The following is a 14,172-nucleotide window of genomic DNA, read 5'->3' as shown; positions in this document are numbered from 1 at the left end:
GTTCAGGCGGTTCTTTGTACGTCGAACTCGCCTAATAGTCACTAGTTGTCATTCCTCTTTCAAGAACTGTGAACGGTGAAGAGATGGCATTTGAGAAAAAATAGCAGTCATAGAATGACGATGGAATCACCGCTCAATGCGGAAATATAATCAAAATTTGAGAACATTTGAGAACATTTGACTACCTTTACAGCGGGGAGGGATCAATTGTTACAAATTGAATGGACCGACTCAAACCGAACTATTAAGCAAACACGTTCACCGCAGCCAATGACGTCACTCGAGATCTCAACGATCAATAGCGTAGCCGTAAATGGCGGAGCACGAGCTACACGGTGATGGATGAGCTGCCAGATTGAAATTTAGCCGTTTTTCCCCTGGTAAGTTAAAACTGACCCTTGCTGATATTACCAGTGGTTCTTTATACTGACAGATTGCTTTCAGAATGCATGCCATGACAGCCTTCTAATATTATGAGACACAGCCAGGGAATACAGACCGACCTTTGGTCACCTCTACTTCACGGCGGTTAGTTCCTTAAACTGACACCTTAATAAAATTGGCTCTCCACGCTATCGTTTTTGCGACCACGTGCATGGCGGTGTAGAAGTTTAAGAATGCCCGGAAAACAAAGTATTCTATTATGCGCTTCAATCTCTGACGGTCAGGGTCTCTATAGAACCATATTGCAGAATACAATAGGGCCGGACACTTTTTCCAGGGGGGCATGCGCATTTGTTACTGTTAGTGTTACACCGGCGTCAAATGGCGTAGCGCCAAGTGAGGCATATATATATATATATATATATATATATATATACTGACAACAAGTTGTTATTTAGGCTGGCGTTTTAAAATTTTCATGCCCCCTGCAGGCATATATCATGGAGGTATTATTAAGACTTAATAATACCTCCATGCATATATACAGGGCCAACTGTGTACATGCCAGTAGAGCATAATGTACAACATTGTCAAAGTTGAGGTGGAACATTCCCCAGTCAAGTTTTTTAATAATACATTAACTTCTGCAAAAACTAAAGACACACATATATACATGCAAACTGCGCTATAACTCTTAGCCTACACTAGGCCATATATAGGCCATATGTAGTTCATGTTTCATTCTTACATAAATGATGTGTAATGAGATGGAAGTTATCAGCGGGATCATTCAGCACCATCCATGCGGGCACAATCATGAAAACGTCGTCTGTAGACAATCGTTTTGTTGCATTCGCCGTGACTTACTGGCTGGACGACAGAAAAGGCAGCGGACTTCACAGTCCCATTCTTGCCTTCACCGCTCCTCCGCATCTCAGAACTTTCGAGATAACTCCAAGCGATCGACCAAATCAAAGGATAGTGTTACACGGAGAGCGGCAGATGGTTTACTTGACTGGGTGAACTTGCAATTCGGAATGTCGCAGGTGTTAATCATTGGCTCATGCCGACTTATCGGCGGTGAATATCAGTCCTTTTGAAGGATGGGTAGTGCCCATACTTACAAAGACGGTGGATCGGCATATCGTTGGCTGTAATGAGCATGTGAAGTATGATGCAAAGTAAATAGGAGGTGCAAAAAGGCGTATTCTGGTAATTCGTTTGTGATAAATGCCAGAATACCGGAGCAACTTGTCACTTCGTGCTAATGCATGAAAACGTCTCGGCACCGAAGTGAGCCTGGATGACCTTTCGCTGACAAAAGCGTCTTTATCTCTTCTCCAGTTATTGCCAGGCATCGCCAGGATGACATGCTGTAGCCCGAAAGGATGTTACTCGGAGGACTCCATAGAGAAACCCTGGTCGTGGGTTGTGCTGGTTGCAGGTTTCGGCTTGTTCCTCATCTTTTCCGTTGTCCTGACGCCAGCAATCTATTACCTCTCCTTCTACGAAGTGTTTGGCTCAAGCAAGCTTGTCACGTCTTGGATAGGCTCTCTGACAGTTTTCTCTATGATGTCTATAGGTGAGTGCTTCTGTAACAGACTTCCATTTGGGTAGACCCGCGCCAGACATATAGGCCTAGCCTATACATTTAATGGTGTAACTCTGATCTGACTGTTCCGAAGTGGTTTACAGTTAGACCACCAGGGGGCTTTTGCTGAAACACAAACATTGCAACACAACGGAATCTCATGTTGAATTGCTATCCAGGTGACTGGTATGTCACTGTGGATAGAAAACTGTGGTAGTGACATATCGCTTTACCTTCCCGACCTGCACTGACAGTAGTCTTCCCTCCCCTGACAGAGCTAGCTCCGTAAAATTTCGTCGCGGTTTTCTCTACCTGTGCCCCGTGAAGCTGTGCCTTTCTGCATCTATCATACCACTTATTTGATTTTCCACTTCTGCATTTTAGGGCCAGTGAGCAGCATTCTGACCAATCGGTTTGGATGTCGTATCGTCATGATCACTGGTATCTTGCTTACAAGCGTCGGTCTCATCCTGACGATGTTTGCGACCTCAGTATACTACACGTACTTAACCTTTGGCTGCCTCATGGGTACGTAGTTAAAACTACATGTACATTCTTACTCACCTGCACCGCTTTTCAGTTCGATATCAACATTGGACATTTCTTTTCCTGTTCGGACAACAAGTAGTTGTCCCCGCCGAGAGGGATATAAAACAACGCATTACCATTCCATCTTCCCTCTGGGTACAACTTGTTCCTCTTCAAGACGTCTCTGTTCTTTTTCAGGAGTTGGCCTCGGACTTGTCTATACCCCTACAGCCGCAATGATCAGTCTGAACTTCGATAAACACCGGACTCTCGCGCTTGGTCTAGGAGCCAGTGGTATTGCAGTGGGCATGCTGGTTTATCCGCTCATCACTCGTGCCCTGATTCATCACTACGGCTGGAGAGGGTCTTTACTTTTGTTAGGAGGGATATATCTCAATGCCTTGCCACTAAGTCTCCTCATCCAGCCCATTGACAACACTGACAAGAAGACGCACCACATGAAACAGGAGAAATGGAGCATAAAGATATTCAGTGAAAAGCGATATGTCTTTCTATGCCTCGGTTATCTCTTGATAACTGGCTGCATGGCTACAGTTTTCTTTTTTCTTCCGTCCTATGCTGTGTCTCTAGGAGAGGACAACGACACTGCGAGTGTTCTGATTTCCTATATGGGCGTGGCATCCCTGGTTGGACGGATCTTCTACTCTTTTCTCGGACACCATAAGAAAGTCGACGTGATGATGGTCTTCTCAATAACCTTCTTTTTCTCAAGCGTGATCACATTGATGAGCCCACTGTTCACAAGTTTCACAGCCCTGGCTATCTATGGACCAGCGTATACATTCTTTGCAGCGCCTCATACAGGGTACATGACGGACCAAGTGATCTCAACCATTGGCATCAAACAGCTGGTGTCAGGAATCGGGTTCATGATGTTGTTTGCCGGGATAGGGAACATCACAGGTCCACCCCTGGCAGGTAAGAAATACTAGGTACAGTACGATGCTATACATTCTGTTTTGTTCCCTAAAGACTGAGGTATTTTTTTGACTTGTCAGTTATCACCGCAGAAAGGAAACCATCCTGGTTTCGGTCCGTGTATATACTGGTATATGACAAAATAAATACCCTGTCACCCACCGGTAGTGAAACGTGCACTGTTTTTTTTGCTTAACAGGTTTAGTGGTTGACATTACTGGTGAATACAGTTCTGCGTTCCTGTTCGTTGGTGCTATGGACATGGCTGGTGTAGCATTTCTGGTTGCGTCATGGCCGCGATGGTATAAAGGGTGCCAGCATGCGTCTGACAGTTTCTCCATTCCAGAGGAGAGGGCAGACAAAGTGGAACAGCAGAGTTGCATGTAAGTAATGAAAAGCAGTAGAGCAGTAGCGATAATCTGCATCGGACAACCTTTTTTGCATTGTGCATGCTACAACTTTGGCCTTTTAGGGCGTGAGCTCAAGGAATGTTGTGTATTGGCATCTCCTTGTTTCCCCCAAGGGATTTCCTCTGTGGAGACGTGTAACTTCACTGAATGAAGATATCTGGGGTTGCTGTTCACGAGACTTTATACAGTCGCCTACTGGTGATTAGTGCTTAAGTAAGTCTTCCTTACGTTTCAGGCTGCCGGCAGTTGAGGATAAAAAATCCAACAAAGAAGCATGCGAAGAAGATGTCAACCATGTCGTATGACACTTACCTTGACGTCACCATAACAATGCCAAGCACCGTTATACCTTTTAATCATTGACAAGACAATCACTGAATGGCCTTATATCGAAAGCCCAAAGGGGTCGACGAAAATGGCACCATATGTTTGTATTTCGCGGAGAGGGGAGGGGGGGTCAGGGAGAGACGGCTTCAATATACATGTACTAGTAATTTTGACATCCCGGTAAATGAACAGACACAGCTAGAGTTGTGTTATTGTTAATCAGGTGTAGTCACATGGTCGTTTATGTACAGTGTGATGATGTTGAGATCAGGGATGGAGGAAGCAGCCTAAGGGTAGTGGCTGTTCACACCGACCTCCTGCCTACGCCTAAGGTGTTATAAATGGTTTAAGACCTACTACATTTGAACAGGGTTTTCAAATACATTCCATTGCGAGAGTGGTTTTGTTCAGGGTTCTTGTTAAATTTGTTAAAGTTAAATGTTGTCGAGGAATATTGTCTCATTGTAAAATCCATGATCTGATAATTACTATTTTTCAAATATAAGGTTTATAGCTGGGACGATGTATTCGGTACACCGCCGTCCTTGGTTTCAGAACTGGCGTTGCTTGTTAGTTCGTTAGTGAAAACGTCCGGCATTTAATGACACATCACTGTATTTTGAATCTCATACATACATTGTATGTATATTCTGACAGGAGGATCTGGGGTCTGTGTCTCAATCAGTCTTAGCAGTCACGTTGGCGTTAGGTTCTGACGCTAGTGACAAATGTAAATTCACTTACGGGCACACACCCGCGTCATGTGGTGAACGCCCTGTTTTCATGAGCGTTCTCCACGCTAAGCATAAATGAGATGTAGATGCATTATGATCATATTGTGTGAGACTGTGTTTTAGTTGTGTTTTAGGACAAGGAATCTCATTCATATATAGTGTTTATATTGCGGGTATATCCACGGGTGTGAACAGCAAAGTTAAGCCGAGTCCGCGGTTTGTTATATTGCAGTGGCTTCACTTTTTGCTAGGCCACGCGAAACAAAATCACGTAAATTGTGGATGCTTTAAGTTGTTTGTTGATGTATTTTGTATCTACACTTGATATCACTCGTACACATCCTTTAACCAAATGAGCATTAGAGCACAGTTAAATAAACATTTGATGAACCATGTCACACTTTAATAAACATATGTCAGAAGTGCGTCTTCTTCTTTCTCATTGATGTATGGTACACAGCTGCTCTCTGACGTCACAGAGCACAATAGAAAGTGATTGCATCAAGGTAAGTGAATGTATCAATCGGAAGCTAATAATCCATATTTCTAATAAAACTGTTTAAATTCATGACTCTGAGACCTTGTTCAAATCATGTCAAACCTACATATATTCATCCTGAAGCTCAGGATAACACTCGGCAATATCGACCGAGCTCAGTAACGTGCGAGGGGAGGAGGATACGACCGACTCTGGTTTTCGAGGATGATATGTATCATGTTCGGACTGGTTGTCAGCCAAGACATTTTTGACACCATGCTGCTCAGCGATGCATGATCGGGGGGATTACAGTCGATGTGTCACTGGATCAGTAGTAGTTCTTAACTGATGCATGTACAGGTTAGTTTTAGCAAAAATATCTTACTGGGCGCATTAACCGTTTTTTGAATACGTTTTTCTTGAATAATAACCGAAAGACATTTCTCACTAGTAATGGTTGCGTGCCGAGGAGTGGAATTTATAGTTTGTGAGTAAGATGACAGATTCAAAAAAAAAATTATTTGTGGAAGATGGTGTGTTCAGCGTGTTATTGTTTTGACAATGAATAACGTACTTTTTTTCTACAAAAATACAAAATATACAAAGGTACCAATTGCTTTGATTCTAGGAAGGTACGCATGAATAAGCCTATCTGTTGTGATGACTGATCTTAGCAGGAAAGGCTATTAGAGAAGTACGTCAATGGAATATTCCGCCGCTATCGATCGAGCAAGACTCTCATGCTCAGCTGATGCGAGAGCCGTGGCCATGTGTACCGGCGCGATACGAGACCGAGAACACTGGTATAGCCATTTCACGGGCCCTGACGTCTGGTAGTTTGCTTCAAGGTGACCTCAGATCATTTCAACTCATCTTGTCGAGAATCAATCAGCGTACTGTATGCTTTTTACCTGTAACATGAGATTGGCAGATTTCTAGAGAGAGTTCGAACCTCGATCTTTTTAGTAATCTAGGACACTGAACAATAGAACGGATTTTGATATTCTAGGATAAAAATTGATTATGCTTAAATGGAAATGGTGAGTAAATACTTTTTAGGCATAAAATTTAAATCTGTTGTATGTACAAACACGTACACTTGTCCAACATCTTGGTTTTCATCGCTAATGGTCATGTCTGGTGAGCATTTTTGCATTCCATTGTCTGCTCTGAAGGTTTTTCAATAACATTCCGGTTTTGTTATCCCAACGTAACTGCTCTATCTTTTGTCATCAGAGATAGTCCCCAGGACATGCAGGTATGTTTATAAAAAATATATATATCTGAGTACATTGTATACCAGTTTATCCAAACACGAATTACATGTACATGTACTTCAAAGTGATACGTTTTTGGTATATCTGATACAAGTACAGCACTGTGAGTCTGCTGAGAGAATTGAGGAATCCTCCTCCTCTGAATAAAGAAGAGCGCACTTCTCCAATATATTGTAAAAAATGTAAGCCCACATTTTCTTTTCTCTTATTTATTATCACGTGTCGCATTTCTTCTCGATATATTTTGTACTGTCTGCTTCTTCTGACACACGCAAGCTGCCCCATTATTGATGTTGCCAATTTCCAGTCGCTGATAATCCTATAGCTAGGTGATCCGAATTCGTATAAAATTCCATGTTCATCAGTATCGTAATAGCCCGATTGGCTGGTTGCAGACAGCAGCACAAAATTTCCCCGTTAGGCTCACGCACGTTCACGACCTGTTTTGCCAACGCATACCGCAGTTCGTCGAATATGTAGTTTGCAGTGTATAGCCTTATGCTTTCGGCATATGCGTCGAAAGAACGGAAAACGTATAGGATTAACGCTCAATATATTCAAAATATTTTCAAGTTAGTTAAGTTACTTTTCGACCCACCCCCGCCTAGCTGGACGCAAATGAAATGGACATAGCCCGTCACGTGCATGTACAAACCTAAGGTAAAAGTATAACAATATTCCTACTGAACCTGTTCAAGGTTTCTGCGATGCCGTGATTTCGCAGATTTGCTCCGTTTCCATGGAGTCATGCTTCTCAGGGTTGTAAAATGCCTCATTATAATCATATTGTACGACAACTAATCTATACTTTAGGACTTGGTGTCTCCCCAAACACCGCGAGGTTGGAGCTCATGGTAAAGATATATTGATAGTGTATTAATGACAAGACTGATATGATATATTGTATTGACTTGCAAGTTACTTAGTAAGTGTATGGGAAAGATATCGCTGGTTATAGACCACTGGTTTGAAGGAATTTGGTAATCAGTTCCGTGGTCACTGTGATTCTAGCCAGAGATCAAGGTCATGCCCTGACGATGATTCGAGTACCTACATGTATTGGTCAGATTAAATAAGCTCTTGTGTCTGTATCCTGCTTAATTAAAAAACTGCCTAAATGTCATCATCTGGTTTCTAACAGTTCTGTTCTTCTTCTTCATCCATTTGTTCCAGATTCTAAGATGTCGTAACGAAACCCACCATGCCGTGTAAGAAGTTCGGAAAATGCTATGCGGACGACTCGGTGGAGACGCCCTGGTCCTACGTGGTTCTGACGGCAGGCTTCTTCGTCTTCGTCCTCATCGCCATCATCTACATCCCCAGCGTCTATTACATCACATTCTACGAGGTGTTCGATGTTGGCAAGGGAACGGTGTCATGGGTCGGATCGCTCATGGCCTTTTGCATGAAGTTTATAGGTAAGCTCAGGTAGATTGCAGCTTGCGCATCGGAATGACCTTGTAAGGTCTCTACATGTGAACCCGACGAAGAAATGAGTCTCTTTAAACGCGATTAGTTATTGCAAGGTGGCCGAGGTCCTGGAGGTTGACCCGCAAATTGGATCTGCGTGACAACCCCGAGGCAGATTGAGACGTTTGCGATGTGATATCCGTCCAGTTATCGTATAAGCCTCATTATTATTGGGCAGATGGCTGTGGCACCCGACACCTTGGCAGTGTTAATGGAATATTCTAACGCATATTGGTTGCGTAGCATAGTGCATAGCATTGTTTAGTGCGCTCAAAGCACTGTGCCTCCTTTTTGTGGCGGCGGCCATGGTTAGGCACTCAGAACCGCTTGGTTTAGTGCAAAATATGGAAGAGGTAAAAAAAGGGCAAAATCAGAATTGTTCCCGAAGTGCTTTTAAGCAGGCGGTATTGGTTTCACTGAATACCTCTCTATTAATGTCACCCGCGGAGCATGATCGAGATTGAGCCATTGAACGAGAGTGTAATCTTTCATGGAGCATCGTTCCAAACAGTCTTTCCTTCGGTTTCTTACACGTGATAACCACCCAGTTGACGGAATTGCTCTTGTTTGCCCTGTCGATCTGTTTGATCGGTTTACTGACATGATGCTGTACGAAATAGCTCTCGAGTAATCGCTTGAACGCCGCCAACGCAGCCTGATGGAGCCGATGAACATAACCGTTCAGCTTCACCGAGGATGCCAATACCGTTAGCGTCAACAGATTGGGCAAATGCACGAATAATACGTCTTGATATCGAAGAATGTAGCCTGCTGGGAGGACCGCAACAGATAGCAACCCCATGGGTGCTACGAAATCAGCTTATTACCGCATGTTATGACAGGTACTGCGCCGGCTGTTTGTTTCACCGAAAGGCCAAGGCAGTGGTAATTGGGTAAAATATCGTATACCCAGGTAGGGAAAGAGCAAAGTTCGGTCAGGCTAGCGTAACCAGACAGGCAAGGATCCCAGCTTTGCGAGTCATCGCCAATTTGGGAGTCACCTTCGAAACTCCTCGATTCTATTATGCCATGGAAATACCACGCCTTAGATCTAGCTGACACGTAGTCAAAACATAACATGTAAAAAAATATGCGATATATCTCCTAATCCTTCCAACTGTCACGTGGAAATAAACCAAATGACAGAGCGGCAAATTGGGAGTTTATCGACGAAATCAGCATAAACACTTTTAGAAGAGAGACCATTAAATCTAGGAGAACTCGTAGATCTAGCTACAGCGGACATGATATGGACATTTAAGTGGCGTAGCAGAAGGTCGTGACAATAACCAGAAGAAGCAACAACTCGTAAAACGGAGATCCCTGCCTGACAGACTTGTAACTGAAGCAGAGGCACTACTGCGCTCTTTCCCAGCGTCACGGTCTTCCAATCCATGAGAAACTGCGGGGGGATTAAAAAAATCACGAAAAATCACTGTTCCAGTTTTCTACCTATTGATGGATGTTCTACAACTAGACTTATGCTTTTTTCAGTATCTTGCTGCTTTCGTCTGTTTTACCTTGGCACTGATTGCAGATTTGTTTAGTTTCGATACTGCCAATGACTTAAATTACATATTATTAACCCCAGGTACAGGCCAAGCATCATCAACCGTTTACTGGTCATCAATCACTGTAGGAACGTATTGGCCAAACGGTATCTCATCGATCTATTCTGGAAATGTTAGGCCAAAAGCAAACGGTTGAGATCAAACACGGTACTCCATCGAATTATATCCAGCCAATGGTCTGCTTTATATGTCGATTACTTTCTATGGTATTCATGGTGAGGGTATTCTTAAATATATCTTAAGACTCTGAATATATTCCTTGCCGACGAATCCCTCCTTTATGCCAATAAGGCCCCAAGCTATCATCAGCGGTGTATGATCGGTCATGCACTGCAGCTATCATGTTTACGGAAATCGCATTTGCTATCCTTGCTGGTACATGGTGCACTCTTCAAACAAACGAAATAACCTTGCGAAATAACATTACTTTATTGCTCTCCTTTTTTCCCAGGTCCCGTAAGCAGTGCCCTCACGAATCGTTTTGGCGGTCGGCCGGTCATGATCACTGGAACATTCCTCACTTCAATCGGCCTCATCACAAGCATGTTTGCTGAAAGCGTCTTTCATATGTATGGAACGCTGGGAGTTTTATGTGGTAGGTAATCTGGTAATACTTGATAAATACAATCGACTACATTCAAGCAAAAGATATTATGCTGCACTAAATTCACTGTGCTGCATCGCTGACAGCATGAGCCAAAACGAGAAATATGGAACGCAATGCGTGTTTTACTATCCGTTTTGTCAACGCATGCCACAAAAGCCATGTCACATCAATGGCTTTGCCGCATGCGTCGACAAAGCCGTTCATACTGTACCCGCCGACAGTGGTATTCTTCATTATGTCCAATTGCGTTTCCAAGCATTTCCAAAAGGGAGAATGGTTATTTCGTATCATTTTGTGTACCGACCAAGCGAAATTGAGCCGTAATGTTCTCATCAAATCATAGTTTAACAAACCTTGCTTTCCTTTTTCAGGTTTAGGTTTGGGATTACTATTCGCCCCCACTAGTGCCATGATCGGACTTTACTTTGACAAGCACAGAACCCTTGCCATTGGTCTCAGCGCCACGGGAGTAGGGATGGGAATGTTCATATACCCTCCCTTAGTCAGATGGCTGATCCACGAATTCGGATGGAGGGGCTCGTTTCTCATTCTAGGAGGCATCTATCTGAATGCCATCCCCTTGACACTGCTGATACAGCCAATTGCAGAGACACCTGACGACCATCCCACACATCCAAAACATGTCAAGCGATTAGGTTGGAGTTTCCACTTGCTAAAAAGGAGAGAGTTCCTCTGCTTGTGTTTTGGGTACTTCACGACCATGTTCTTTGCTACGACTGTTTTCCATCACCTACCATCGTATGCCTACACTCTAGGAGTCCCAGCCGATCAAGCCAGCATGTTGCTATCTGCTGTAGGAATAGCAAGTATTGTTGGAAGACTGTTTTTCTCATTTTGTGGCCAGCACCCACGGGTATCTGTCTCAATAGCATATACTATAGCCTTCATATGTGCAGGAATCTTGACTTTCATTTGTCCAATGCTGCATAGTTTCGTTGCATTGTTGGTCTACGGACCAGCGTTCGGATTCTTTGTATCACCTATAACTGGGTACATGACAGACCAAGTGATCGCCACTGTCGGTGTGCAGCATCTCGTGGCTGGGATAGGATACGTCATGGCGTTTGCTGGATGTGGGATCCTCATCGGTCCTCCAAGTGCAGGTATGTGGCTTTTCAACTGGGCTAGCCAACAGTTCTCCATGAGTTAATTCGGTAGATCATCCTTTCTACTTTTTCTCCATTTGTCAGAACAGCAAAGCCTTCATATGTTTTCACTTTCCCCGTTCCAGGGTGGTTGTTCGACAGGACCCAGAATTACGTCTACTCCTTCCTAATGGCCGGATGTGTGAATGTGATTGGTGTGCTCTGTCTGTTTGGGACATGGCCGTGTCTCAGGCATCGACCCTTCCTCCTGTGCAACCTTCACCACTCTGATGAGGAGATGAATGGGCAGCCGAACCATCATGACTCACCCATGAAAAGGGAGAGGAACAGCGAAGAGTCGACCGACTCAGAGGAAAGGTAGGTTTCCATACGCTAGAGCATGATTCAACTGTATTTCAAGATTCCAGTTCTCTTGATCCTTTCCCAGGGACTGCTTGGGTTTTTGACTCCATCTGTGCAGAGAAAATGAAACTATACGCGAGACTGGTTGGGTTAGAGACTTTGCCTCGGATGAGCAAATAAAGCAGACTAGTTGGATATGTAACAAAAGGTTGAATGGCCTAGTCGACAAGTTCTGAACAATCAGCATTTTTGACGTCCTCCCCTCGGCCACAAATGCTGATACGAAATCAATCACTGAAGATTCTAAACTTGTCATTTGTTTCTATTGTAGGCAAGAAATGCTGCACAAGAATGTCACAAAAACCTCGCTAGTTAGCAATGATTCTGCGGCAGACATGAATGATACGTAGAGGTGGCGTCACATCAAGAGAGGACGACTACTCGAACCAAAAATAGAGAGCTTCTTGCAAACCTAAACGTGACCCTGTGAAACATATGATAAGAAGGCGAACTGTAAACGACCCTTGGATTCCGCAGAAGACCATGTAGCCAGGCCAAGTTTGGGTGAATTGAACAATTTTCAAAACTCCTCAATCCCACTAGTTCGTTTTAACCTTCGAACAGAAGGACTTGAAGATTATTTGAAGATCCTTTCGAAACTTTTTGCAACCTAAACAGTAAATGTAAAAATTGACGGAAGGGTTTATAAACAACAGCAACACCATTATTTCATAAATCAGTTTCCTGACTATGATAGCCTTGGCTTTCGTCATCCGAACACTGTCCATGATCAAGTTGGACGCCCATTGGTCAATCGTCCATGGCAGGTTCGTGATGAAGAAAATGGAGGTGACAAGAAACAGAAGAATGGTCACGTGACCGCCTGAACCATCCTTTACCGTCTTCTTCAGCTCTGCCGTTCGGACTCGCGTTTGTATGAGAGTACCCACAATGCACGTGTTGGTCAGAGCAATGCAACAAAATGGCGTCGATACAGAGCAAATTGAGTAAATATTGTAGTATTTATGGAGAAATCCCGGTGGAAAGAAACCAGGACGAAACGCGCATATTTCTTTTATGATGGTTGCGGTGGGGTCCATGGTTCGGAACAGATTGGGAACTTGTAAACCAAGACAGACCATGAATATTATAGCCACTGTCACTCGGGCTTTTTTCTTAGTACACCATACTACCGCCTTCAGAGGAAACCGGACGGCTATTAACCGGTCACATGACATAGCCACAATGGTCCAGTTTGATAATCCGTAGAAATTCAGCGCGACGAACCATAGCATGGGACATACGACAGGACCAGCGACAGCCCCAAGCATGAACTTCGGATGGTAGTTGATGACAGCCCGAAGTACGACATGTCCTAGGAGGAGATAACTGTCGAAGACGGACAGGCATCGCATGTAGAAGCAAGTGGTTTGCTTGGCGTAGTGGGGTTGCCGGAGAACTAGGAAAGATAGGGTGTTTCCAACGACCCCGCCGACGATTACGAAGGGAGGCAGAATGAGATTAATGGTCATGAAGACTGCGGCGAAGAGCGCTTCCTCTGCAGGTGATAACGCAGGTGAAGCCACGATGGAAACTGATTCAATTTCATTGGGCGCGGTAGTCATGTTGGATCTCTCGACGAGAGAAGCTTAAATGACTAAAACTCACTTAAATCCTGCATGTAAGAGCAACTTTATGACGTTCTCCAGTTGGCGCTTGAAGGTCGAGACACGTTAAACACCCACGCAGTTGTCGATTTGCCCGCGCTAGTGATATAAGTATTTAACTAAAAGCGGGGGAAAACGTAGAGACACGTGAGCTGAAAATACATATACAGTATCTCCGGTAAAACTTTTCATTTTCAAAGAGACTTACAGTAGATAACAGCGTAGTACACAACTTGGTCGAGGTGAAAAGGCAGGTGGGCTTCTTGGTGGCTACAGAAGAGATGTTAATCAACTCTTGCAATCGAAAGATAACATGGATTACATGTACATGTACCATTCGAATTCGAAAATTCGGCCAAAGCATATGGCGCCTCCTCCCGCAACTGAATCTAAGCTATCAGTTAAATTCGAAGGCTACGCTGCCGTGCGAGTCCACTAAGCGCTACTCCACCGATACACGTGCGGGATCCTTTAGTTGCCGTGGTGCATAGACACCAGATAAAGCGTATATACTGCCCGTGCTCCGACGGAGGGACTAGAGGTATAGACGTTGAACGCACAGTTCCAAACTTCAGAAAATGCTAGCAAGGTGTTGGTATCAAATTTAGACCGAGTCGCGTTTTATGCGGCCAAAATATGAGTGTTCTTTTAAGAAATCACTGGTGAAATCAATAGTTGTGATATCATACGATTGTTAAAGACTGTGTTACAATGGTAGTT

The 14,172-nt window shown here is 43.9% G+C and overlaps 1 protein-coding gene across 1 annotated transcript; it reads left to right on the top strand.

The window, feature by feature from the left end:
- Positions 1-291: 291 nt before the first annotated feature.
- On the top strand, positions 292-13,911 carry LOC135483943 (uncharacterized). The gene is made up of 12 exons (XM_064765018.1): positions 292-380; positions 1,729-1,966; positions 2,360-2,503; positions 2,702-3,442; positions 3,642-3,825; positions 4,088-4,151; positions 6,020-6,023; positions 7,850-8,086; positions 10,161-10,304; positions 10,688-11,440; positions 11,569-11,800; positions 12,117-13,911. The coding sequence occupies exons 2-12, from the start codon at positions 1,750-1,752 to the stop codon at positions 12,193-12,195; spliced, it is 2,799 nt and encodes a 932-aa protein (XP_064621088.1). The 5' UTR covers positions 292-380; positions 1,729-1,749; the 3' UTR covers positions 12,196-13,911.
- Positions 13,912-14,172: the final 261 nt, after the last annotated feature.

The sequence above is a fragment of the Lineus longissimus genome, chromosome 2, assembly GCF_910592395.1.
Source record: "Lineus longissimus chromosome 2, tnLinLong1.2, whole genome shotgun sequence".
NCBI classification, from domain to species: Eukaryota; Metazoa; Nemertea; class Pilidiophora; order Heteronemertea; family Lineidae; genus Lineus; species Lineus longissimus.
This window is presented reverse-complemented; position numbering and strand designations above follow the sequence as displayed.

Bases quoted from the DNA above. Each gene is read 5' to 3' on its own strand.
- LOC135483943 (XM_064765018.1), top strand. From the start codon at position 1,750: ATGACATGCTGTAGCCCGAAAGGATGTTACTCGGAGGACTCCATAGAG. The intron at 11,441-11,568 runs GTATGTGGCTTT...TCCCCGTTCCAG, and splicing joins CATCGGTCCTCCAAGTGCAG to GGTGGTTGTTCGACAGGACC. The intron at 11,801-12,116 runs GTAGGTTTCCAT...TTTCTATTGTAG, and splicing joins TCGACCGACTCAGAGGAAAG to GCAAGAAATGCTGCACAAGA.